Here is a 26,707-nt window from a genome sequence, read left to right on the forward strand (position 1 = left end):
ATTGAATGGCGGAGCAGGCTCGAGGGGCCGTATGGCCTACTCCTGTTCCTATTTCTTATGTTGTTATGTGAAGAGGAGAAGGAATGCAAGGACCACCCCTTTCATTCTGCAAGCTTAGATTTTTCAAAGCAGGTGGGTAGTGAAAAGCTAGAAAAATCATCCATCTTCTTTCCAGCCAGCCTCACAAATCAACTTATCTGCAAGCAGATTTTGTCCTCCCGCCACCGCAGGAATGGAGCATTCTATAGTCTGCAATTTTTTCTTTGCTGGCAGGGGGAATAGAACCAGACATAAGCTATTTGTCATTCAGCGCAGAATTTGACTACTGACATTTTAGTTAGTAGGGTCTGCACACAGACATCCAAGTCTGTCAGATGTGTTGCAAACAGGGGATAATAGGCATATCAAATTGTTTTAAGATTGTGGGATGCTCCATAAGATTTTAAACAGAATCAGCCAGAAAATGAAAACATACCAAAGTCCAGAGGGGACTGTCAGAGCCGGAATGATGCCAAGTATAAAAACACTAAGCTCATTCCTTCCTAACTCTCAAAATTTATATTACTATACATCATAAACATTACCTCAGGCCAAAAGGAAAAAAATAATTCTGTAGTACAGCCAGAGTCTTGGGTATAGAATTAAGCTGTCTTAATCAATCAGAAAAATTTCTTCTGTGACCAAACGTGAGCATTTAACATGGCACAACTCCATCTCACGATCTCTTACATGTTCAATTAGTGCTGCATCCAAATACTGACATTTAAAATGGATTTTCCCCATAGACCGAGTCTGATATAGGAATATTCAGCGCATTTTGACAATGAATACTGTGATCCATTCATTGTTTTTGTTTCTTTAACGTCAAGATGGATAATAGTAAAACTTATGACAATTCAGGAAGCAGAGCTTCTCTACAGTACAAGTTGAGGAACAGAAGTGTTAAACTGAGATGCTACAGCACCACCACTGGTGGGAGGGTGTGCACAGTGATATATTTACAAAGGCCCGAACATTGCTAGAGGAAGGAAGGACGTCGCCAGAGGGATGGAGGCCCAAACGTGAAGGCAAAGAGAAGATAGGGCCTATGGTCAGAGGCTCACCAGACGCCGTCGGGGATCGGATTAAGCAGCTGAGTCGGCCACGTCCAGTGGGGAGCGAAAGGCTTGGCAACAGGACGGTCGACCTGGAAGGTAAGTCTGACGATCAGCATTAAAAGTGAGCAGGCATGGTTGTGGGATCGGCCACGTCAGTGTTCTCGATCAGACCAACAACCCCAGCATCGAACCACTGACCACACTCGACCAGCTCCGTTGCGCAGACCACATCATCCGCATGCCCGACACGAGACTCCCAAAGCAAGCGCTCGAATCAGAACTCCTACAAGGCAAGCGAGCCCCAGGTGGGCAGAGGAAATGTTTCAAGGACACTCTCAAAGACTCCTTGATACAGTACAACATTCCCACTGACACCTGGGAATCCCTGGGCCAAGACCGCCCTAAGTGAAGAGCATCCGGGAGGGCGCTGAGCACCTCGAGTCTCGTCGCCAAGAGCATGCAGAAACCAAATGCAGACAGCGGAAGGAGCGTCTGGCAAACCAGACTCCCTACCCACCCTTTCCTTCAACCAATGTCTGTCCCACCTGTGACAAAGACTGTAATTCCCGTATTGGATTGTAGTCACTCAAGAATTCACTTTGAGTGGAAGCAAGTCTTCCTCGATTTCGAGGGACTGCTTGGGATGATGATATTTACAAAGGCAGTTTGCATTATAGGTTTTTATAATGGGGAAAGTTCACAAAAATGACAAACATAACAGAAAGTAAGGCAGGAAAGCACATGTAGACGTAAGACTTTTAAATGATATTGTATGTAAAAGGAGGAGAGGGATAGGGAAGATTCATCTGATACCCTTCAACTACTATAAATGCACTGGAATTGTCAACTTTTTACAGTGAATGCTTTTCAATTGGGATTTTCCAGGTCCATAGCTGATATTTTCTGCTTCTGTGTTCCCCAGCTTGTGATTTTCCATTCCTTCATTTTAATAGACTAAAAGCCATGGCTTTTGCCAACCCCAAATCTATATCCTTTAGCTCCTCCATTCTCAAATATTCGCAACTAAATTTCAGTTGATCCTGAAGCAATCAAAAATGAAGATATTCATGTAGAACAATTTATATTTAATTTAATATAAAATGTTTCCCCTCCCCAATTAAAATATTGTACATGCAAAGTCTTAATGCTAAAATGTAATTGGCAGGTAAAAATTACATGGATATGGAAGAGAATAAGCAACAAATTACAAGTTTTTACATTGAAATTAGGTTTACACAATCATATTCTGAATAAAATACAATTATAGACAAAGGGGGGGTGACTGTTACATGATAGATTATAACAAATTAACTTAGATTAAGGCACATCTGAGATAATGCAATTTATCCCCTAATTTTACCAAACAAACATTGGATAGTTTCACAACTTGCTCTGTTTTGCGAGATGTTTCTGTAGAAATGTCTGGATCTTTGGCCAAAGGTCTAACTGGGCTAATGAATGTGGCTTCATTTTCCCTCCCCATACCACAGGGTGTCCCACCAACCGATGAAATGAGGCATAGCAGAATGGAAAATATGAGGGCTCCAGCAGATGTCCAGCCTCAGGGTAAACGATAAGTTCATAGTTCTCTTTGCCATTTTCTTTCAGTTGTTGAACAGCTTGCCGAGCATAGAGTGGTGTATTCCAATTCTTGTCATCTTCTCCAACCACAAACAAAAAATGCCCCTCAGCCTTTTCTATTGGGATGATGCAATCTTTGTTAGCTTCATCTATTGGGTTACCTGTCACCTCAGAGATATCAATCAACTTTGATTCTAGAATTTTGACTTTGTCTATTGAAAATCCCAGGCCAGGAAGAGTGATGTTCTTGTAATGCAAATTACCTAAAGTGTTTGCATTGCACCCACCAATACTAACGGCTGCTACCACATGTGGTAAAAATGTGATCATCGATAGAACTAGATCAGCTCCCTTTGATATTCCTATTGCTCCGACTCCAGGACCTATAACCTTTAAAAAAAAATTAATGCACACATGTAAAAATCATCAACTGTACTGGATATGTTTCTACTAAATTAAGCAAGAATAAATGTTTGGTTGGCATTTAATATTTTCTTTCCATTCCCTGGGCAAGAATAGTGTAACATGCTTGAGGAGCTGAATAGCCTACTCCTGTTCCGATGTAACTAACTCCAAAACCAAGTGCGAGACTCCCTATCCTCTGCTTTACTCATTGTTAAGTTGCATCGGACATCAGATTTAAATAATAAGTGCTGCACTGGCATAAAAGAAAATGCTCTGACATTACAACTGTAGTGCAAACAGGGCTGTCCTAATATCCGCCCTCCTGTATGGCTCAGATACATGGACCATGTACAGTAGACACCAAGTCACTGGAGAAATACCATCAACGATGTCTCCGCAAGGTCCTATAAATCCCCTAGGAGGACAGACGCACCAACATTAGCGTCTTCGATCAGGCCAACATCCCGAGCATTGAAGCACTGACCACACTTGATCAGCTCCGCTGGGCAAGCCACATTGCCCGCATGACAGACACGAGACTCCCAAAACAAGTGCTCTACTCAGAATTCCTTCACAGCAAACGAGCCAAAGGTGGGCAGAGGAAATGTTACAAGGACGCCCTCAAAGCCTCCCTGATAAAGTGCAACATCCCCACTGACACCTGGGAGTACCTGGCCAAAGACTGCCCTAAGTGGAGGAAGTGCATCCGGGAGGGCGCTGAGCACCTCGAGTCTCATCGCCGAGAGCATGCAGAAATCAAGCGCAGGCAGCGGAAAGAGCATGCAGCAAACCTGTCCCACCCTCCCTTACCCTCAACGACTATCTGCCCCACCTGTGACAGGGACTGTGGTTCTCGTATTGGACTGTTCAGCCACCTAAGGACTCATATTAAGAGTGGAAGGAAGTCTTCCTCGATTCCGAGGGACTGCCGATGATGATGTACTGCAAATGCAGCCATAATCGAGGAAAGCAAAATAAATGTACAATTTCTAAAATGATAGAAGAATGCTAAATAGCACTCCTCCTCAATTCTTTCTTTAGTCTCGCTTGATTTGTTGCAATTTTATTCTCGTGCCCTCTCGGTCTGCAACCACAATGCAAGTTAAAGAACCTGCTTAAATCTACATTAATCAAACATTTTAAATTCCGCTCAATCATCTTTTCTCCAATGAAAATAAACTCAATTCTGTAAGCCTCGGTGTAGTTTTAAATTATCTCTCTCCTCCTTTAACTTACTCCATTGCTTCAATGCCATTTTGAAAAAAGCCTCAGCTATGGAGTTTTACCAAATACAATAAACCGTATTAACTGGATAACCTTTGCCTGTTAAGGAAAGAATGTCTGTAGATTGAAAATCATGACCTATTGCTTATAAAAAGAGGTAAAAATATACAATAATGACAAAGCAGCGAGTTATGTTATAGTATTGCATAATATTTACAGCATAATATAAACAGGTTATTCAGCCCAACAGGTTTATGCTCATGAGGCTCTTCTCACCCGTACTCCGAAAACCTCATCAACACATCCTTCTATTCCTTTCTCCCTCATGTACATATCAAGCTTCCCCTTAAATGCATCTCTACTAGTCACCTCAACTACACCTTGTGGTAGCAAGTTCCACATTCTAACCACTCTCTGGGTAAAGAAGTTTCTCCTGAGTTCCCTATTGGATTTATCAGTGACTATCTTAATTCATTGCCCCTAGTTCTGGTCTCCTCCACGAATGGAAAATCTTCTCTACGTCTACCCTATCAAGCCCTTTCATAATCTTGAAGACCTCTATCGGGTCATTACTCAGTCTTCTCTTTACTAGAGAAAAGAGCGACAGCCTGTTGAATCTTTTCTGATAAGTATAACCTCTCAATTCTGGTTGCACCTTCTCCAGTGCCTCTTTTAAAAAAAGAACATCCACAGCCTCTGCAATAGGTTGTAAGCATGTGTGATGAACATGCCTTCAAAATGGAGGGAGGAGTTTCTGCATGTTTTAGAAGCCAGGTGGGTTCACTGCGGCCGAATGATATCAATCACTGCAGTCTCCCGCAACTTGCTTGACTGCCTTCAGGGAATTGTCCGAATGTGTTTTTTTTCTTCTCACTGTTGGGGGGGTGGGGGGGGGGGGGGTGGGAAACGGGACAAGGAAAGAGGGGAGAAGTGGTGCATAAAGGTTACAAGGTGTCTGGATGGGATATCCTTGATGGACCAAGTGGTCTTTGCTCTACTTTTTCATACGTTCATGTGTAAAACTATTTGCTAAATGGAATAAAAGGCATCCTACCTTTGGATGCTGACTCAAGAGGTTCACAGCTTCTTCAAAATATTCCAGATCAAGGTTAGTAAAATCCTTTGGAAGGTCATCATACCCAAAATATCCTAAAGTCAGTGTCAGAAATCCATGGTTTGCCAAGAGACTAGCTCGATGCTCAACCACTCCACCAACTGACCCATACAGATCAATAATCCCTGGAAATGAACCATCACCTGTCAAATTGAAACATTACAAATGATTTTTTACCGAAATGTGCCACATAGTTAAGACTATTTCTAAAGCAATTGAATATTCTTATAAACTCTCATTATTGAAAGCCGAGCGAGAATATAATAAAACTTGCATTTATGTAGTGCCTTTAACGTAGGAAAAAGATCCAAGGTGCTTCACAGGTGTGTAATAAGACAGAATTTTACACTGAGCCAAAGAAAGATATTAAGATATGTGACTAAAAGCTTGGTCAAAGAGGTAGGTTTTAAGGAGTGTCTTAAAAGGAGAGCGAGGTGGTTAGGTTTTGGGAAGGAATTCCAGAGCTTATGGCCATCAATGGTGGGTGAAGGAAGTGGGTGTTGGACAAGAGGCCAAAGTTGGAGGAATGCAGAGTTCTCCAGGGTTGTAGGGCTTGAGGAGGTTACATACATAGAGATGGGCATGTCCATGGAGGGATTTGAACACGAGAATGAGCATTTTAAAATTGAGGCGCTTAGGGTCCAGGATCCAAAATAAGTTAGCGAGCACGGGGGTGATGGGTGAATAGGACTTGATGCGAGTTAGAATATGGGCAACAGAGTTCTGGATGAACTCAAGTTAACATAGGGTGGAAGACAGGTGGCTGGCCAGGAGAGCATTGAATAATCAAATCTTGTGGTATCTAAAGCCTGGATAAGCATTTTAGCAGCAGATAAGCTGAGGCAGGAGCGGAGAATGGCGATGTTACATAGGCGTTTTTTTCTGATGGAGAGGAAGTTCAGCTTCGGGCTAAATTGGATGGGGAGATTATGAACAGTCTGGTTCAGCCTGAGACAGTGGCCAGGGACGAGGATAGAATGGGTGGAGACCGAAAGGAGTTTGTGGCGGAGGCCAAAGGCGATGGTTTTGGTCTTACCAATGTTTAATTAGAGGAAATTTCTGCTTATGCTGCGCTGGATGACGGACAAACAGTCTGATAGAGGCAGTGGATGGGTCAAAAGAGGTGGTGGTGAGGTAGTGGTAGATGTGGTCAGCATTCGTACGTGTTGATCGTGACATCGTGTACTTGGAAAAGGAACAGTTTACAATATCAGCTAGCATGGGAGCCAGGAAAGAAAGTTGGGTGATCAGTTTAGTGAGAATAGGGTCGAGAGAGCAAGCAGTATTACCATCTCATGAATAAGATTAGCTCAGAGTGTAGATTGCCGTGAATATGGATTGGAGAGTTTATATAGAGGGAAAACTTGCATGCAAGCTCAGAGAAGTGAGGGCAAGATGGAGTTGTGTTGAGATAACCGTTTCTACATATCGTGCAGCTGCAATTGTTCCGAGATTCAGCAATCTCCGTCTATTTTTTCTTGAGCACAGGTTCAAACAACAACTTGTATTTATATAGCGCCTTTAACGTAGTAAAACATCCCAAGGTGCTTCGCAGGAGTGTTTTAAGAAAAAACAAATAAATTTGATACCGAGCCACATAAGAAGAAATTATGGCAGATGACCAAAAGCTTGGTCAAAGAGGTAGGTTTTAAGGAGCGTCTTAAAGGAGGAAAGAGAGGTAAAGAGGTTTAGGGAGGGAGTTCTAGAGCTCGGGGCCTAGGCAGCTGAAAGCACGGCCACCAATGGTTGAACAGCTATAATCAGGGATGCTCAAGAGGGCAGAATTAGAGCAGTGCAGACATCTCGGGCAGGGGTTCACAACACAAAATTGCCTTAGTTGCCATTCATTTATGAGAGCGGAGAGTGCGAGCTCAAGGCGAAACAGTGCGAGAGGACAACAGATAAAAGTGAGAGACCCGGCTATAATTTCACTCAGAGCTGTTCGGATCTGAAACACTCTCCCTGAATAGGTGGTGGAAGCTGATTCCATAGATAATTTTAAAGGGGCAGTTGAATAGATACTTGAGGATGAGGAACTTACAGGTTTACAGACAAAAAGCAGTGATGTAGCACTAAGCACGACTACTCGTTCAAGGAGACAGCGCAGACACAGCTGGCCCAATGACCTCCTCCTGTGCTGCAAGTTTCTAGGATTCATTCTCACTTCATTGGAAGTCACACACAGAAAATTCCTTATCTATAGTAGAGACAGTGTAGCAAACAGATCAATACCAAAGTGAATGTCAATACTGTTTTGTGTTAAGCAATAACTTCAAGTTACAATTTTAGCAAAGAACAAAAAAAATCAATGCAAGCAAATAATGACCGACAGATTCAGACACATCCCCAGAACATAAGCTGCAAATCTCGAGTGTGCACAGGACTGCTCTCTTACCAGGTGGGATGAAGAGGACCCCGCGGACCCTGCCCTCCCTCACTGGGATCCTCCTCACCCCTTCTTTCATAAACCACCTTTCATTGATACAGGCGGCCAACGGCTGCTCTGGGAGCCGCTCCAGGGTCCCGTGTCCATCAAACACCTCAATGTGGACACAGAGGGGTGAAGTAGCCACGTCTCTCTTCACCAGTCGAGTGAAAGGAGTGGCAGGGGTGAGCGACCCAGAACAGCCCCATGGGCTCGGTGCCAGTGTAGTGACCACCTAAGGACGGGCACTGACTCAGGTCCAGCTCCCCCTGTTCGTCCGCCCTGTAGAAAGCCAAGGAGTGAAAAGCCTGCCCCTTCTCGTCGCTGAGCGAAGCCTTCATGGTGACCTGTTGGAGTGGGGAGAGGCCGCCCACCCGCACCTGGACCGGCTCATCGAAGAGGCACTTGGGGCTGGGGTGAACCCGGACACTCACGGCCATCCCAGCTCGGTGACACAGGAGGACACGGCCGCTCCAACCCCGCCTCAGGAGGGACCCGGCCACACTCAGCCGGCGCAGGCTGCACATCAACATGGAGGGAGAGTGAACAAACGGTCGGTGCCCGCTGTGTGCAGGCGCGGCGACCTTGGGCGCGAGCGTTTCCCAACAAATAAACAGTAAGTGCTGGAAACAGCCGGCAACTCACACAGCGTTGGTGGATAGAGGTCACGGCCGGGTAGGAAAGCGGTTCAAGATAACCCGGAGGTTTGGTTTCCCGCAGGGCCTGACTAGCATTTCAAAGCACTGATTCCCGGCCCACACACACACAGACCAAGGGAGAGGCGGGCCTGCGGCACCAGGTCTTAGAGAACAGAGAGAGTGGTTGCACAGCACCCAACGACTGCGGCGTGTAGATAAGGTCACCATCCTCGTCTGCCATCCGGACTCGCCATGGTGCACCATCTTGCCGTCCGGAGGAGGCGGGGTCCCCAATGAAAAGCTCCGTACTCGGGAGTCCCCCCTTTATTTATTTGGGACTTGGCCTGGAGGGTGTTGCACGGAGCAGTCCCTTGGAATGAGTTTTTAAGTCGGTTCATAGACTCCCAGGCCGCCTGTAATTTCTGTGGTCGGCAAGAGTCCATGTTCCATGTTTTTATTGAATGTGCGAGGTTGCAGCCCCTCTTCCAATATTTGAATGTGTAATGAGAAAGGACTAATTAGAAATCTTGTTGTGCGAGACCCCTTGGGGAAGAGTGACCATAACATGGTAGAATTCTTTATTAAGATGGAGAGTGTCACAGTTAATTCAGAAACTAGGGTCCTGAACGTAAGGAAAGGTAACTTTGATGGTTTGAGGCGTGAATTGGCTAGGATAGACTGGCAAATGATATTTAAAGTGTTGACGGTGGATAAGCAATGGCAAACATTTAAAGATCATATGGATGAACTTCAACAATTGTACATCCCTGTCTGGAGTAAAAATAAAATGGGGAAGGTGGCTCAACCGTGGCTAACAAGGGAAATTAAGGATAGTGCCAGTGTAGTGACCACCCAAGGATGGGCACTGACTCAGGTCCAGCTCCCCCTGCTCGTCCACCCTGTAGAAAGCCAAGGAGTGAAAAGCCTGCCCCTTCTCGTCGCTGAACGAAGCCTTCATGGTGACCTGTTGGAGCGGGGAGAGGCTGCCCACCCACACAAGGAAGAGGCATATAAATTGTCAGAAAAAGCAGCAAACCTGAGGACTGGAAAAAATTTAGAATTCAGCGGAGGAGGACAAAAGGTTTAATTTATAGGGGGGCAATAGAGTACGAGAAGAAGCTTGCCAGGAACATAAAAACTGACTGCAAAAGCTTCTATAGATATGTGACGAGAAAAAGATTAGTGAAGACAAACATAGGTCCCTTACAGTCGGATTCAGGTGAATTTATAATGGGGAACAAAGAAATGGCAGACCAATTGAACAAATACTTGGATCTGTCTTCACGAAGAAAGACACAAATAACCTTCCGGAAATACTAGGGGACCGAGGGTCTAGTGAGAAGGAGGAACTGAAGGATATCCTTATTAGGCGGGAAATTGTGTTCGGGAAATTGATGGGATTGAAGGCCGATAAATCCCCGAACCTTGATAGTCTGCATCCCAGAGTACTTAAAGAAGTCGCCTTAGAAATAGTGGATGCATTGGTGATCATTTTCCAACAGTCTATCGATTCTGGATCAGTTCCTATGGACTGGAGGGTAGCTAATGTAACACCACTTTTTAAAAAGGGAGGGAGAGAGAAAGCGTGTAATTATAGACCAGTTAGCCTGACATCAGTCATGGGGAAAATGTTGGAATCAATTATTAAGGATGAAATAGCAGCGCATTTGGAAAGCAGTGACAGGATTGGTCCAAGTCAGCATGGATTTATGAACAGGAAATCATGCTTGATAAATCTTCTGGAATTTTTTGAGGATGTAACTAGTAGAGAGGACAAGGGCGAACCAATGGAAGTGGTGTATTTGGACTTTCAAAAGGCTTTTGACAAGGTCACACAAGAGATTGGTGTGCAAAATCAAAGCACATGGTATTGGGGGTAATATACTGACGTGGATAGAGAACTGGTTGGCAGACAGGAAGCAGAGAGTCGGGATAAACGGGTCCTTTTCAGAATGGCAGGCAGTGACTAGTGGAGTGCCGCAGGGCTCAGTGCTGGGACCTCAGCTCTTTACAATATACATCAATGATTCAGATGAAGGAATTGAGTGTATTATCTCCAAGTTTGCAGATGACACTAAACTGGATGGCGGTGTGAGCTGTGAGGGGGACGCTAAGAGGCTGCAGGGTGACTTGGACAGGTTAGGTGAGTGGGCAAATGCATGGCAGATGCAGTATTATGTGGATAAATGTGAGCTTATCCACTTTGGGGGCAAAAACGCGAAGACAGAATATTATCTGAATGGCGGCAGATTAGGAAAAGGGGAGGTGCAACGAGACCTGGGTGCCATGGTTCATCAGTCATTGAAAGTTGACATGTACAGCAGGCGGTGAAGAAGGCAAATGGTATGTTGGCCTTCACAGCTAGGGGAGTTGAGTATAGGAGCAGGGAAGTCTTACTGCAGTTGTACAGTGCCTTGGTGAGGCCTCACCTGGAATATTGTGTTCAGTTTTGGTCTCCTAATCTGAGGAAGGACATTCTTGCTATTGAAGGTTCACCAGACTGATTCCCAGGATGGCTGGGCTGACATATAGGGAGAGACTGGATCAACTGGGCCTTTATACATTGGAGTTTAGAAGGATGAGAGGGGATCTCATAGAAACATACAGGATTCTGACAGGACGGGACAGGTTAGTTGCAGGTAGAATGTTCCCGATGTTGGGGATTTCCACAACCAGGGGACACAGTCTTAGGATAAGTGGTAGGACATTTAGGACTGAGATGAGGAGAAACTTCTTCACTCAGAGAGTTGCTAACCTGCGGAATTCCCTGCCGCAGAGAGTTGTTGATGCCAGTTCATTGGATATATTCAAGAGGGAGTTAGATATGGCCCTTACGGCTAAGGGGATCAAGGGATATGGAGCGAAAGCAGGAAAGGGGTACTGAGGGAATGATCAGCCATGATCTTATTGAATGGTGGTGCAGGCTCGAAAGGCGGAATGGCCTACTCTTGCACCTATTTTCTATGTTTCTATGCTCCTCAAATTCTGGTTGCACTTTAGTCCCGCGCTCCTGATCTTTAGGCATCCTGTGCGGAGGGGAGCGGGCAGGTCGGAAGGCCTCCTTGTAGGACTGCTCCTGGGCACGGCCAAGGGGGCCATCAGCCGGTCCAGGCAGCGGGTGGGCGAGGGAGTTGTTCAGCCCGACTGCCTGCCTCTCTTCCGCAGTTACATCTGAGCCAGGGTGTCTCTGGAGATGGAGCACGCGGTGTCCACCGGTACGCTCGCGGCCTTCCGTGAGAGGTGGGCGCCGGAGGGACTGGAGTGCATCATCGCCCCCGGCAACCAAATTTTAATTTGATCCGTTTAATGTTAAAAGTTTAATTTATTTATTTGTCGGTCTTAATGCCACTTTAATAAGAGGGCACTCCCCCCTTTAATCGGGGGGCGGTTGATTTAATGATATATTGCTTTACAGGTACAACTAAAATAGTTGTTGAGCTGTTGAGTTGGGAGTGGCTTTGACAATCGCGTGATGTTCACAAGACTCAATAAAACCCCAGCCAGTTGGGTTCGGAGGATCTACGATGAGGCAGGTGGTTGTGAGTCTGGTGCATGAACTGGTAATGTGTATTGTGATTGTTAAATCTTTGTTAATAAACTAACTAGTTCTTAATAAAAAAAAATAAGGGGGCACTTGATTTATAGGTTCAACTTAAAATAATTGTAGAGAAGGTCACTGGATCCGTTGGTGGCGGGCGGAGAAAACAGAAGGGATCGCAGGAGGGGAGAGAGGGGATCGGAGGGGGGGGAAGAGAGAGAGGGGGGATCGGAGGAAGGGGATAGGAGGGGGAAAGAGAACGGGATCGGGATCAGAGAGGGAGGGAGAGAGAGTGGATCGGAGGATGGGGGAGAGGGGATCGGAGCGGGAAGAGAGGGAGGAGAGAGAAGGAGCGTGAATAGTGGAGGATGATCTGTTGAATGTGGAGGCTGGTCGGGTGGAAGGTGAGGACCTATTGTGGTTCTGGGGGGGAGGGGAAGAGGTGAGAGCAGAAGTGTGGAAATGGAATGGACTAGGTCGAGCGCCTTGTCAGCCATGGTGCAGGGGAATCTACAGCTGAGGAAAAAGGAAGACATGTCGGAAGCTCTGGTATGGAAGGTGGCATCGCCAGAACAGATGTGACGGAGAAACTGGGAGAATAGAATAAAGTCCTTACAGGAAGCGGGATTTACCAAGGATCTGAACTCGGAGCCCACCGGCACCTGGCGACGTGGCGAGCAAGTGCTGCTTCGTCAAGCAGCTTTTGCCTTTTCTGTTAATCCAGAACCAAATAAAAGAAAAGGGCACCCGCTTTAGAGGGGGACAACGAATGAAACTGAAATTAAAAAAAGACAAAGGAATCTTAACAAATTAAATAATAGTTATTCCCTGTATCTGTTACACATTCCAGTCCGTATGGTACCCACGGGTCACAGAAGGCATCAAGCAGAGCTTTTGACATTTGATTCTGCCTCGCGATGTAAAAATTATGCACTAACGTGCAAATTTTTGCCCTTCACCCTTTAAAGTGACCTGCTCAGTGATCCTTCCTATAGAAGCAAGGCTAGCATTTATGGCCCATCTGTTGTTGCCTTTGAGAAAGTGGTGGTGAGCCTTCTTGAACCTGTGCAGTCCATGTGGTGAAGGTACTCCCACTGCTATTAAGGAGGGAGATCCAGAATTTTGACCCAGTGACCATAAAGAAACGGCGATATACCTGCAGCATCAGCAGTCACTTAGTGCATATGTGCAGGAAGCCTGCAGCCAGGTTGATGTACGAGGAGGGCGGGCCCGATGTAAGCCCTACGAGGCCAAATGAATACTGGGGGAAATCGCTGGAAGCTGAAGTTCAGCGAGTTCATGTGGAGCACATATACAGTTCATATACTAGGATGCCACTGATAATGATGAAAGTGCTCCTCAATGGCATTCCAGTATTAATGGAGCTGGACACAAGGGCCAGCCAGTCCCTGATGAGTATCAAACAGTTCAAAAAGTTGTGGGTGTCCAAGGCCAGGAGGCCAGAATTATTGCCAATTGACGCATAGCTACGGACATATACAAAGGAGATCATTCCGGTGCTAGGCAGCGCCACGGTAGTTGTGACCCACAAAGATTCGGAGAACAGGTTGCCACTCTGGATTGTCCCAGGGGTCGGTCCTGCACGACTGGGGAGGAGTTGGCTTGGTGTCATGAACTGGAAATGGGGCGATGTCAATGCAATTTCTTCTGTGGAGCGAGTATCATGCTCACAGGTTCTGGACGAATTTGACTCATTATTTCAACCCGGCATCGGCACGTTCATGGAGGCTAAGCTAATGATTCACATCAACCCGGACGCCAGGCCAGTACACCACAAGGCCAGAGCGGTGCCGCACGTGATGTGGGAAAAGATAGAAGGCGAATTGGACCGCTTGCTGAGGGAAGCCATCATCTCGCCAGTCGAATTCAGTGACTGGGCGAGCCCGATAATGCCGGTGCTCAAGACAGATGGGTCGGTCAGGATATGTGGCGATTACAAGGCCCCCATCAATCGGGTGTCACTCCAAGAGCAGTACCCGCTACCGAGAGCGGAGGACCTCTTTGCGACGCTATCCGGTGGTAAACTTTTTTCAAAATTGGATCTGACCTCAGCTTACATGACCCAGGAGCTGGCAAGTGAGTCGAAGAAGCTGACCACCATCCCGACACACAAGGGGTTGTTTGAGTATACTAGATGTCCATTCGGGATTCGTTCGGCCGCCGCGATCTTTCAGCGAAATACGGAAAGCCTCCTCAAGTCGATTCCAGCGATGGTGGTTTTTCAAGACGACATCCCCATCACGGGTCACGATACTGAAGAACACCTCCACAACCTGGAGGAGGTGCTACGCAGACTGGACCGTGTAGGGCTGTGACTGAAAAAGGCAAAGTGCATCTTCTTAGCTCCAGAGGTAGAATTCCTGGGGAGGAGGGTAGCAGCAGACCTACTGTGTCCAAAACGGAAACGATCCAGAGAGCACCCAGACCCCGTAACACGACGGAGCTGCATTCATTCCTGGGGCTCCTGAGTTATTTTGGTAACTTTCTTCCCAAATTGAGCACGCTGTTCGAGCCGCTACTCATGCTCCTACGCAAAGGTCGCGATTGGGTCTGGGGGGACAGCCAGGAAAAGGCTTTTGAGAGAGCACCCAATTTGTTATGCTCCAACAAACTGTTAACGTTATATGACCCGTGTAAGAAACTTGTTTTAACGTGCGATGCGTTGTCCTATGGGGTCAGGTGTGTGTTGCAGCATGTGAATGCCAATGGACAGTTACAGCCGGTAGCTTATGATATGTCCTTACTATACAGTATAAATGCACACGAGGCCGATACTTGAGAGAAGGTCACTCTGTGACCAGTTACCTTTATTACCAAGACCTCAAGTGATGAAGGTGGGCGGAGCTTCCCCTTTTATACCCACAAGTTCACCCCGCTTTGGTCAATGTTCTCAAGGTGTACAACTGAGGTCAGCTTGTACATGGGTTACAATGATAGTTGAATACATGACATCACCTTCCCCCCGCCACCCCCCCCAAAGTTTTATTGCGATCACAGGTTAAGTCTCTCTGGTGGTATACGCATCTTGTAGAGCGCCTGAGTTGGGGTTCCGGTTGTTGGGCGCTGTCCTGAGTGTCAGCTGTTTGCGGTGCCTGTCTGGATTGCCTAGTGACCGGGCTCTCCTCCACATGGTTCCAGTGTCCGGTCACTGTGGTGGAGTAAACTCTACGTTGTGTTCGTCCTCTGCTTCTTCTAAGGGGTTGCTGAACATCCTTTTAGGTTGATCCACGTGTTTGTGGCAGATTTGTCCATTGGTAAGTTTAACTACCAATACCCTATTCCCCTCTTTGGCAATCACAGTGCCTGCAAGCCATTTGGGCCCTGCAGCGTAATTAAGGACAAAAACAGGATCATTAACATCAATACATTGCGCCCTCGCATCCTTGTCATTGTCGTCACATTGTGACTGATGCCTGTTCTCAACAATTCCTTTCATAGTAGGGTGTATAAGGGATAACCTGGTTTTGAGCATCCTTTTCATTACATAAGAACATAAGAATTAGGAACAGGAGTAGGCCATCTAGCCCCTCGAGCCTGCTCCGCCATTCAAAAAGATCATGGCTGATCTGGCCGTGGACTCAGCTCCACTTAACGCACCCGCTCCCCATAACCCTTAATTCCCTGATTGGTTAAAAATCTATCTATCTGTGATTTGAATACATACAATGAGCTAGGCTCAACTGCTTCTTTGGGCAGAGAATTCCACAGATTCACAACCCTCTGGGAGAAAAATTCCTTCTCAACTCGGTTTTAAATTGGCTCCCCCGTATTTTGAGGCTGTGCCCCCTAGTTCTAGTCTCCACGACCAGTGGAAACAACCTCTCTGCCTCTATCTTGTCTATCCCTTTCATTATTTTAAATGTTTCTGCAAGATCACCCCTCATCCATCTGAACTCCAACGAGTAAAGACCCAGTCTACTCAATCTATCATCATAAGGTAACACCCTCATCTCCGGAATCAGCCGAGTGAATCGTCTCTGTACTCCCTCCAAAGCTAGTATAGGTGACCAAAACTGCACGCAGGACGCCAGGTGCGGCCTCACCGATACCCTGTACAGTTGCAGCAGGATCTCCCTGCTTTTGTACTCCATCCCTCTCACAATGAAGGCCAATATTCCATTCGCCTTCCTGATTACCTGCTGTACCTGCAAACTAACTTTTTGGGATTCATGCACAAGGACCCACAGGTCCCTCTGCACCGTAGCATGTTGTAATTACTCCCCATTCAAATAATATTCCCTTTTACTGTTTTTGTTCCAAGGTGGATGACCTCACATTTTCCGACATTGTATTTCATCTGCCAAACCTTAGCCCATTCGCTTAACCTATCTAAATCTCTTTGCAGCCTCTCTGTGTCCTCTACACAACCCGCTTTCCCACTAATCTTTGTGTCATCTGCAAATTTTGTTACACAACACTCTGTCCCCTCTTCCAGGTCATCTATGTATATTGTAAACAGTTGTGGTCCCAGCACCGATCCCTGTGGCACATCACTAACCACCGATTTCCAACCCGAAAAGGACCCATTTATCCCGACTCTCTGCTTTCTATTCGCCAGCCAATTCTCTATCCATGCTAATACATTTCCTCTGACTCCGCGTACCTTTATCTTCTGCATAACCTTTTGTGTGGCACCTTATCGAATGCCTTTTAGAAATCTAAATACACCACATCCATCAGTGCACCTCTATCCACCATGCTCGTTATATCCTGAAAGAATTCCAGTAAATTAGTTAAACATGATTTCCCCTTCATGAATCCATGTTGTATCTGCTTGATTGCACTATTCCTATCTAGATGTCCCGCTATTTCTTCCTTAATGATAACGTCAAGCATTTTCCCCACTACAGATGTTAAACTAACCGGCCTATGGTTACCTGCCTTTTGTCTGCCCCCTTTTTAAAACAGAGGCGTTACATTAGCTGCTTTCCAATCCGCTGGTACCTCCCCAGAGTCCAGAGAATTTTGGTAGATTATAACGAATGCATCTGCTATAACTTCCGCCATCTCTTTTAATACTCTGGGATTCATTTCATCAGGACCAGGGGACTTGTCTACCTTGAGTCCCATTAGCCTATCCAGCACTACCCCCCTAGTGATAGTGATTATCTCAAGGTCCTCCCTTCCCACATTCCCGTGACCAGCAATTTTTGGCATGGTTTTTGTGTCTTCCACTGTGAAGACCGAAGCAAAATAATTGTTTAAGGTCTCAGCCATTTCCACATTTCCCATTATTAAATTGCCCCTTCTCATCTTCTAAGGGACCGACATTTACTTTAGTCACTCTCTTCCGTTTTATATATCGATAAAAGCTTTTACTATCTGTATTTATGTTTTGCGCAAGTTTACTTTCGTAATCTATCTTTCCTTTCTTTATTGCTTTCTTAGTCATTCTTTGCTGTCGTTTAAAATTTTCCCAATCATCTACTTTCTCACTAACCTTGGCCACCTTATACGCATTGGTTTTTAATTTGATACTCTCCTTTATTTCCTTGGTTATCCACGGCTGGTTATCCCTTCTCTTACCGCCCTTTTTCACTGGAATATATTTTTGTTGAGCACTATGAAAGAGCTCCTTAAAAGTCCTCCACTGTTCCTCAATTGTGCCACTGTTTAGTCTGTGTTCCCAGTCTACTTTAGCCAACTCTGCCCTCATCCCACTGTAGTCCCCTTTGTTTAAGCATAGTACGCTCGTTTGAGACACTACTTCCTCACCCTCAATCTGTATTACAAATTCAACCATACTGTGATCACTCATTCCGAGAAGATCTTTTACGAGGAGATCATTTATTATTCTTGTCTCATTTCACAGGACCAGATCTAAGATAGCTTGCTCCTTTGTAGGTTCTATAACATACTGTTCTAAGAAACAATCCCGTATGCATTCTATGAATTCCTCCTCCAGGCTACCCCGTGCGATTTGATTTGACTAATTGATATGTAGGTTAAAATCCCCCATGATTACTGCCGTTTCTTTTTCACATGCCTCCATTATTCCCTTGATTATTGTCCGCCCCACCGTGAAGTTATTATTTGGGGGCCTATAAACTACGCCCACCAGTGACTTTTTCCCCTTACTATCTCTAATCTCCACCCACAATGATTCAACATTTTGTTCATTGGAGCCAATATCATCTCTCACCACTGCCCTGATATCATACTTTATTAACAGAGCTACCCCACTTCCTTTCCCTTCTTGTCTACCCTTCCGAATTGTCAGATATCCCTGCATGTTTAATTCCCAGTCTTGGCCACCCTGCAACCACGTTTCTGTAATGGCCACCAAATCATACCCATTTGTAATGATTTGTGCCGTTAACTCATTTACTTTATTTCGAATGCTGCGTGCATTTAGGTAGAGTGTTTTAATACTCGTTTTTATACCATGATTTTTAGTTTTGACCCCTCCTGCAGCCCCCTTATATTCATACATATTGTCCCTTCCTATCACCTTGTGGTTTACCCTTACCCCAGTGCTACTCTGCTCTATTGCCTCCTGCCTTTTGCATTCTTTCTTGGGGTCCTGTTCATCTGAGCTCTCAGCCACTCTAACTAGCTCAGAGCCCTCTCCTGGGTTCCGAATACTCCTCGCATTGAGGCACAGAGCTTTCAGGCTTGCCTTTTTATTACACTTTGACCCTTAGCAGCTCTGCGGGTGGAACCCCTGTGAGCGAGTGTGGTCGAGATTTATTGGCCAACAGGAGGCGTGATAAGCGGCTTTGGAGGGAACCCCCTTGGATTCTGAGCATCCCCTGTTTGATTATCTGCACTGCTCGTTCCGCCTGGCCGTTTGAGGCCGGCTTGAACGGTGCCGTTCTGACATGGTTGATTCCATTGCCTGCCATGAAGTCGTTGAATTCAGTGCTTGTGAAGCAGGGGCATTTGTCGCTGATCAAGACATACGGTAGACCATGGGCGGCGAACATTGCCCGTAGACTTTCTACCGTGGCAGAAATGTGCTTGAATTTAAAATGGCACACTCAATCCATTTGGAATAGGCATCTACTACAACCAAAATCATTTTTCCCATGAAAGGACCCGCGTGGTCCACATGGATGCGTGACCATGGCTTGGCGGGCCAGGACCAGGGGTTAAGGGGGGCTTCCCTGGGTGCATTGCCCAGCTGAGCATACGTGTTGCACCTGCGAACACAAAGTTCCAGGTCTGCATCTATCCCTGGCCATCAATCGTGTGACCTGGCAATTGCCTTTATCATGACAATGCACGGGTGCTCATTGTGAAGTTCCCTGATAAACACCTCTCTGCCCATCTGGGGCATAACTACTCAGTTTCCCCACAGTAGGCAATCGGCCTGAATCGAGAGTTCATCTTTGCGCCTATGAAACGGTTTAAATTCCTCAGGGCATGCCCTGTACGTGGCTGCCCAGTCCCCATTCAGGACACATTTCTTAACTAAAGACAATAGCGGGTCTTTATTTGTCCAGACTTTAATCTGACGGGCTGTCACAGGTGAGCCTTCGCTTTCGAAAGCTTCAACAGCCATGACCATCTCAGCATCATGCTCAGTTGCCCCCTCAGTGGTGGCTAGTGGGACCCTGCTGAGCGCATCGCCGCAGTTTTCAGTGCCCGGTCTGTGCCGAATTGTGTAGTCATAGGCAGCTAACGTGAGTGCCAACCTCTGTATGCAGGCCGATGCATTCGCATTGATGGCCTTGTTTTCGGCCAAAAGGGACGTTAGGGGTTTGTGATCTGTCTCCAGCTCAAATTTCTTGCCAAACAGGTACTGGTGCATTTTTTTTTACTGCATATACACCTGCTAGCGCTTCCTTTTCTACCATCCCGTAGCCCCTTTCTGCCTGGGACAGACTTCTGGAGGCATAAGCTACCGGCTGCAACTGACCATTGGCATTCACATGCTGCAACACACACCCGACCCCATAGGACGACGCATCGCACGTTAAAACAAGTTTCTTACATGGGTCATATAACGTTAACAGTTTGTTGGAGCATAACAAATTGGATGCTCTATCAAAAGCCCTTTCCTGGCTGTCCCCCCAGACTCAATCATGACCTTTGCGTCAGAGCACGTGTAGTGGCTCTAACAGCGTGCTCAATTTGGGAAGAAAGTTACCAAAATAGTTCAGGAGCCTCAGGAATGAACTCAGCTCCATTGTGTTACGGGATCTGGCTGCTCGCTGGATCGCTTCCGTTTTGGACGCAGTCGGTCCAATCCCGTCTGCTGCTACCCTCCTCCCCAGGAATTCTACCTCTGGAGCTAAGAAGACGCACTTCGTCTTTTTCAGTCACAGCCCTACCCGGTCCAGTCTGCGTAGCACCTCCTCCAGGTTGTGGAGATGTTCTTCAGTATCGCGACCCTTGATGGGGATGTCGTCTTGAAAAACCACCGTCCTTGGAATCGACTTGATGAGGCTTTCCATATTTTGCTGAAAGATCTCGGCGGCCGAACGAATCCCGAACGGACATCTATTATACTCAAACAACCCCTTGTGTGTCGTGATGGTGATCAGCTTCTTCGACTCACTCGCCAGCTCCTGGGTCATGTAAGCTGAGGTCAGGTCCAAATTTGAAAAAATTTTGCCACCGGATAGCTTCGCAAAGAGGTCCTCCGCTCTCTTGGAGTGACACCCGATTGATGGTGGCCTTGTAATCGCCGCATATCCTGACCGACCCATCCACCTTGAGCACCGGCACGATCAGGCTCACCCAGTCACTGAATTCGACTGGCGAGATTATGGCTTCCCTCAGCAAGCGGTCCAATTTGCATTCTATCTTTTCCCACATCACGCGCGGCACCACTCTGGCCTTGTGGTGTACTGGCCTGGCGTCCGAGTTTATGTGAATCACTGCCTTGGCCCCCATGAAAGTGCCGATGCCGGGGTGAAATAATGAGTCAAATTAGTCCAGGACCTGTGAGCATGATATTCGCTCCACAGAAGAAATTGCATTGACATCGCCCCATTTCCAGTTCATGACAGCAAGCCAACTCCTCCCCAGTAGTGCAGGACCATCCCCCAGGACAATCCAGAGTGGCAACCTGTTCTCCGAATCTTTGTGGGTCACGACTACCGTGGCACTGCCTAGCACTGGAATGATCTCCTTTGTATATGTCCGTAGCTGTGCGTCAATTGGCAATAATTTTGGCCTCCTGGCCTTAGACACCCACAACATTTCGAACTGTTTGATACTTAGCAGGGACTGGCTGGCCCCCGTGTCCAGCTCCATTAATACTGGGATGCCATTGAGGAGCACTTTCATCATTATCGGTGGTGTCCTGGTATCTGAACTGTATATGTGCTCCACATGAACTTGCTGGACTTCAGCTTCCAGCGATTTCCCCCAGTATTCATTTCGCCTCGTAGGGCTTACATCGGGCCCATCATCCTCATACATCAATTTGGCTGCAGGCTTCCTGCACATATGTGTCAAGTGACCGCTGACGTTGCAGTTTCTGCAGGTATATTGCTGATACCTGCATGCTCTGGCTGGGTGTTTGCCTGCACACCTCCAGCATGAGTTGGAGGTCCCGTTGTTGGAAACAAAATGTCCATTACCGGTCGATCATCTCTGACTGTCTCTGTAACTGTCCTTAGGCGCATCATTAACAGATGTTGATGGCCCCATTACTGGCCGCATTGTCCATTGCGATGGCATGAATTGCCGTTAAGCTAGTCATTGTCTCGGTTGAATTCCCCCTTTGGGTTTGACTGCATGCTGGGGCATGTCCGATTGCCCTTGTCTGCCTAGAGAACTGTGTGCCACGTTAACAATGTTGACTCCCTGGTCGTTTGCCACATTTGAGCCAAGATTTTTGTCATACATCATTCTGGTCTCTTCCTCCCATGAGATAAAAGTCTGGGCTATCAGAGCCACCGCTTCCAAGGTCAAGTCTTTGGTCTCAATCAGTTTCCTGAAAACCCCAGCGTGCCCGATGCCCTCAATAAAAAAGTCTCGCAGCATCTCCGTTCTGCATGCATCTGGGAACTTATATAGGCTCGCCAGTCGCCGGAGATCTGCCTCGAAGTCTGGAACGCTTTGCCCTTCTCGCCGCCGGTGCGTGTAAAACCGGTGTCTCGCCATGTGCATGCTGCTCGTCGGTTTAAGGTGTTCCCCGATCAACTTACTGAGCTCTTCGAACGTCTTGTCGGCCGGCTTCTCTGGCGCCAGAAGGTACTTCATCAGGGAGTACGTCCTGGATCCACAAATCGTCAGATGAGCCCTGCGTTTGTCGGCCGAATCCTGTCTCAACCATTCCTTAGTGACAAAACTTTGCTGTAATCTCTCAATAAAGTCATCCCAATCATCACCAACACAGTACTTCTTTTCTTTGCTGCTAGTGGCCATGCTCGCATGGTTTAAGTCCCAGTTTCTCATCGGCAATGATATGTCCTTACTATACAGTATAAATACACACGAGGCCCATACTTGAGAGGTCAGTCTGTGACCAGTTACCTTTATTACCAAGATCTCAAGTGATGAAGGTGGGCGGAGATTCCCCTTTTATACCTGAAAGTCCAGGTTAGGAGTGTCTCCCACAAGTTCACCCCCTCAATGTTCTCAAGGTGTACAACTTAGGTCAGCTTATACATGGGTTACAATGATAGTTGAATACATGACAGCTTCTGCCCAGAAGTCTGTCCCAAGCAGAAAGGGGCTATGGGATGGTAGAAAATGAAGCGCTAGCAGGTGTATATGCAGTAAAAAAAAAATGCACCATTAAATGTTTGGCAGGAAATTTGAGATGGAGACAGATCACAAACCCCTAACGTCCCTTTTGGCCGACAACAAGGCTATAACTGCGAATGCATCGGCCCGCATACAGAGGTGGGCACTCACGTTAGCCGCCTATGACTACACAATTCGGCACAGATCAGTCACTGAAAACTGCGCCGATGCACTCAGCAGGCTCCCACTAGCCACCACTGAGGGGGCAACTGAGCATGATGCTGATAGTCATGGCTGTTGAAGTTTTTGAAAGCGAAGGGTCACCTGTGACACCCCATCAGATTAAAGTCTAATCAAAGGTAAGCCATTTAGGACCGAGATGAGGAGAAACTTCTTCACACAGAGAGTGGTGAACCTGTGGAATTCTCTACCACAGAAAGTTGTTGAGGCCAATTCACTAAATATATTCAAAAAGGAGTTAGATGAAGTCCTTACTACTAGGGGGATCAAGGGGTATGGCGAGAAAGCAGGAAAGGGGTACTGAAGTTGCATGTTCAGCCATGAACTCATTGAATGGCAGTGCAGGCTCGAAGGGCTGAATGGCCTACTCCTGCACCTATTTTCTATGTTTCTTTCTATGTTTCTATAAGCTGACCTTAGTTGTACAACTTGAGAACATTGACCACAAGGGGCAAACTTGTGGGAGACACTCCTAACCTTGACTTTCAGGTATAAAAGGGGAAGCTAAACTCACCTTCATCACTTGAGGTCTTGGTAATAAAGGTAACTGGTCACAGAGTGACCTTCTCTCAAGTATGGGCCTTGTGTGCATTTATACTGTATAATAAGGACATATCACAGAGTGTGTGGTAAAGGTCAAAGCTCAGTGGATTCAGGGCATAACACGGGTGGGTGAGAGACTGCCCAAAGGGTAGAAAACAAGGGGTCATATCGGGGTGAGTGAGGAGCATTTGGTGAGCTGCCGTGGGGCTCAGTATTCACAAGATAATGATGAATGAGGAAGATAATTTGTCCCATATTAGTTCATCCATCTAAAAACACCCCACCGTCTCCCATTATCGTATTTAGTTGTTTTTATATCTTATAATCAAAATTGAGATTGATAGGTTTTTGTTAGGCAAGAATATTAAGGGATGTAGAACCAAGACAGGTAAATGGAGTTAAGATACAGATCAGCCATGATCTAATTAAATGGCAGAACAGACTCAAGGGGCTGAATGGCTTACTCTTATTCTATGATTCTGTGAGCATGACTATGTCAGGCTGTTGCTTGACTAATCTGTGGCAATGTTCCCTGTAACTTTTTTTGGGGTGCATGGCCCCTTTAAGTGGCTGTGCGACAAATTAAAATTTTCATGCCTGCATGGTTATTCCAATTGAAAAGCTGGCGAGCGGCCTGCGCAGGAGCTCCAGATCGATGCACAGTCATGCATCTTGATGGGAACTGTGGGGCAGCTCTCCAAATTTTGGCACAGGTCCCCAGATGTTCATGAGGAGGACTTTGCAGGGTCGACTGGGCTGGGTGTGCCTTTGTCGTGCCCAGTGCCGAGGTTAATGTCGGGTGGTCCGTCGGTTTTATTCTTAGTATACTTCTTTGTAGCAGTTTGGTAAAACTGAATGGCTTGCTCGACCAATTAACATTCAACCACATGGGTGTGGGTGTGGAGTCACATATAGTCCAAACTGGGTAGCGACAGCAGATTTCCTTCCCTAAATAATATTAGTGAACCAGATAGATTTTTACGACAATCTGGTAGTTTCATGGCCCCCATTACTGATGCTATTCCAGATTTACTAAACGATGTAACTATTTTTGTATTGCGTTTTTTTGCGCATGCGTCTGTCGAGCTCCGCCCCTCTCTCCCCCCCACCCCGCCCGCCCGTCACATGCGGCGCCTGTCAAGCTCCAACCCCCACCCCACCCGCCCCGGGGCCCCAAATCATTTACTCCACATGGTGCCGAGGAGCAGGACCTGAGGCCAGAGACTGCCGACCTGAACTCAGCGGGGGGCCGAGAGGGCCCGCGGGCAGCTGAGAATGGCATCAGTAGGCCGAGAGCACCCACGGGCAGCCGAGAGAAGCGGCGGGGGGCCGAGAGTTGGGTGGAAGAGAGTGGGAGAGGGAAGAGAGACTGGGGGAGAGAGAGAGAGAGAGGCTGCGGGGGGATGAGAGAGAGATGGGCTGAGACGGGGGGGGGGGGCGGCGGAGAAGAGAGAGAGGCGGGAGTTCGGGAGGCGAGTGGCCTACAAAAGGCCCGTCAGCGAGCAGTCCGGGGGAGCGTCGAGAGGCGGGAGGCGAGCAGCTGACAAAAGGCCCGTCAGCGAGAAGTCCGGGGAGCGTCGAGAGTTCGGGAGGCGAGCGGCCTACAAAAGGCCCGTCAGCGAGCAGTCCGGGGGGCCTCGAGAGGCGGGAGTTCGGGAGGCGAGCGGCCTACAAAACGCCCATCAGCGAACATTCCGGGGAGCTTCAAGAGCCGGCAGTTTGGGAGGCGAGCGGCCTTCAAAAGGCCCATCAGCGAGCAGTCCGGGGAGAGGCAGCATTTCGGGAGGTGAGCGGCCTACAAAACGCCGGTCAGTGAACAGTCCGGGGAGCATCGAGAGGCGGGAGTTCGGGAGGCGAGCGGCCCACAAAAGGCCAGCCAGTGCAGCTGCAGCAGGGAGGCAAAAAAGTAGAAAGAAATCGAAAGGTGACGTCACAGCCAAGGGGGTAAGTGATTGGCTGGTGATTGGTAAGTAGAAGCGATACCTTGCCATCAAAACGCTTTCTTTAGGATCTAAGTGCTCCCGGACCAGCGTACACAATTCTTCACAGGATTTAGTTGTTGGTTTTACCGGAGCTAGAAAATTCTTCATGAGGCCATAGGTCGTTGCCCCACAGACGGTAAGGAGGATCGCCCTTTGTTTCACAGCGTTCTCATCCCCTTCCAGCTCATTGGCCACGAAGTATTGGTCGAGTCTCTCCATGAAGGCCTCCCAATCGTCCCCTTCTGAGAACTTCTACAGGATACCAACTGTTCTTTGCTTTTTTGCGTGGTTGTTCGTTATCTCATCGCCAATAGATATGCTCATAAAGGATGAAACTGAGTACTGTGAGCAATGAGTAAATGTGACCTTAGCTCCTTTAATAACACTCCAGAGTGCAGTTACCTCGTGAGTGGTCTGCTTATATACAGTGCTCCCAAGGGATAGAGCCTCTGGTGGTGGTGATATACAGCACCAAGGGTTAAATACATAACACCATCCCTCTGTCAAAGAACATCACAGCGTCCTGGACACAAAGCTGAATTGAGAGCAAACATAAAACTGAGATTCCAAACAAAAAAACATTACAATATCAGCTGATCACCCTTGTGTATTCCTTTAGTACCTGTTGTTTGTGTACCTTTACCTACTCTAGTGCTCCTACACAGTGCAACCCCAGTGGCTGCAGTATGGCTGATGGAAGGCTGCTAAATTTTAGTTGTAGTGTACAGGTGGCCTTGCAGGATGATCTTAACCTGATGTGGACCTAGAAGGCCCGCCTGTAGACGGCACCACCTCGGCATGGGCGGCAGCAGTCTGGGCAGACTGGCTGACAGACAGCGGTAAGGGCAAAGACGGAGTGGCCATACTGGGAGTATGACTGTTGTCATCCTGAGAGAGGACAGCAGGTTCTTGCTCCACAGACCCATTGCCACTACCCTGGGGTGGTGCCTAAGCATTCCTGGCAATCAGTTGGAGGACAGACTGCCGGCTTTCTGTGCCAAACTGCATGTCCCTTTTGATACTCATAAACCCAAGCTGAGCGAGGAGAGTAGTCTGCATTTCCACTGCAGCACTGAGACACTGGGTCCCTTCCAACTGTGCTACAATGGAAGCCGCGACATCGACTGTCACACGCAGCATCATGGCTGGGTCCACAAGATCTCACCTGGACAGCTCCATGCTTCTTGACATTGACAAGAGGCTCTCTGGCAAGCTTACCTAGCATTTCTGTGTGCATGCCCATCACCCTTCTGAA

The 26,707-nt window shown here is 47.2% G+C and overlaps 2 protein-coding genes across 2 annotated transcripts in view; both read right to left on the reverse strand.

The window, feature by feature from the left end:
* Positions 1–2,213: 2,213 nt before the first annotated feature.
* On the reverse strand, positions 2,214–26,631 carry LOC139262734 (acyl-coenzyme A thioesterase 2, mitochondrial-like). The gene is made up of 4 exons (XM_070877886.1): positions 26,618–26,631; positions 12,639–12,709; positions 5,362–5,564; positions 2,214–3,068 (listed from the first exon to the last, which is right to left on the reverse strand). The coding sequence occupies exons 1-4, from the start codon at positions 26,629–26,631 to the stop codon at positions 2,478–2,480; spliced, it is 879 nt and encodes a 292-aa protein (XP_070733987.1). The 3' UTR covers positions 2,214–2,477.
* LOC139263197 (acyl-coenzyme A thioesterase 1-like) overlaps positions 15,040–26,707 on the reverse strand; it is a 28,254-nt gene continuing 16,586 nt past the window's right edge. Inside the window, exon 4 of the transcript XR_011593061.1 lies at positions 15,040–15,364. The gene's annotated coding sequence lies outside the window, so the exon portion shown is untranslated. The remainder of the gene's footprint in view (positions 15,365–26,707) is intronic.

The sequence above is a fragment of the Pristiophorus japonicus genome, chromosome 4, assembly GCF_044704955.1.
Source record: "Pristiophorus japonicus isolate sPriJap1 chromosome 4, sPriJap1.hap1, whole genome shotgun sequence".
NCBI lineage: Eukaryota > Metazoa > Chordata > Chondrichthyes > Pristiophoridae > Pristiophorus > Pristiophorus japonicus.

Excerpts from the sequence above, each read along its gene's own strand:
- LOC139262734 (XM_070877886.1), bottom strand. Across the intron at positions 5,565-12,638 it reads CTTGGTAAATCCCGCTTCCT|GTGATGGTTCATTTCCAGGG; the intron begins GTAAGGACTTTA and ends TCAATTTGACAG. Across the intron at positions 3,069-5,361 it reads TCTTGAGTCAGCATCCAAAG|GTTATAGGTCCTGGAGTCGG; the intron begins GTAGGATGCCTT and ends TTTTTTTTAAAG.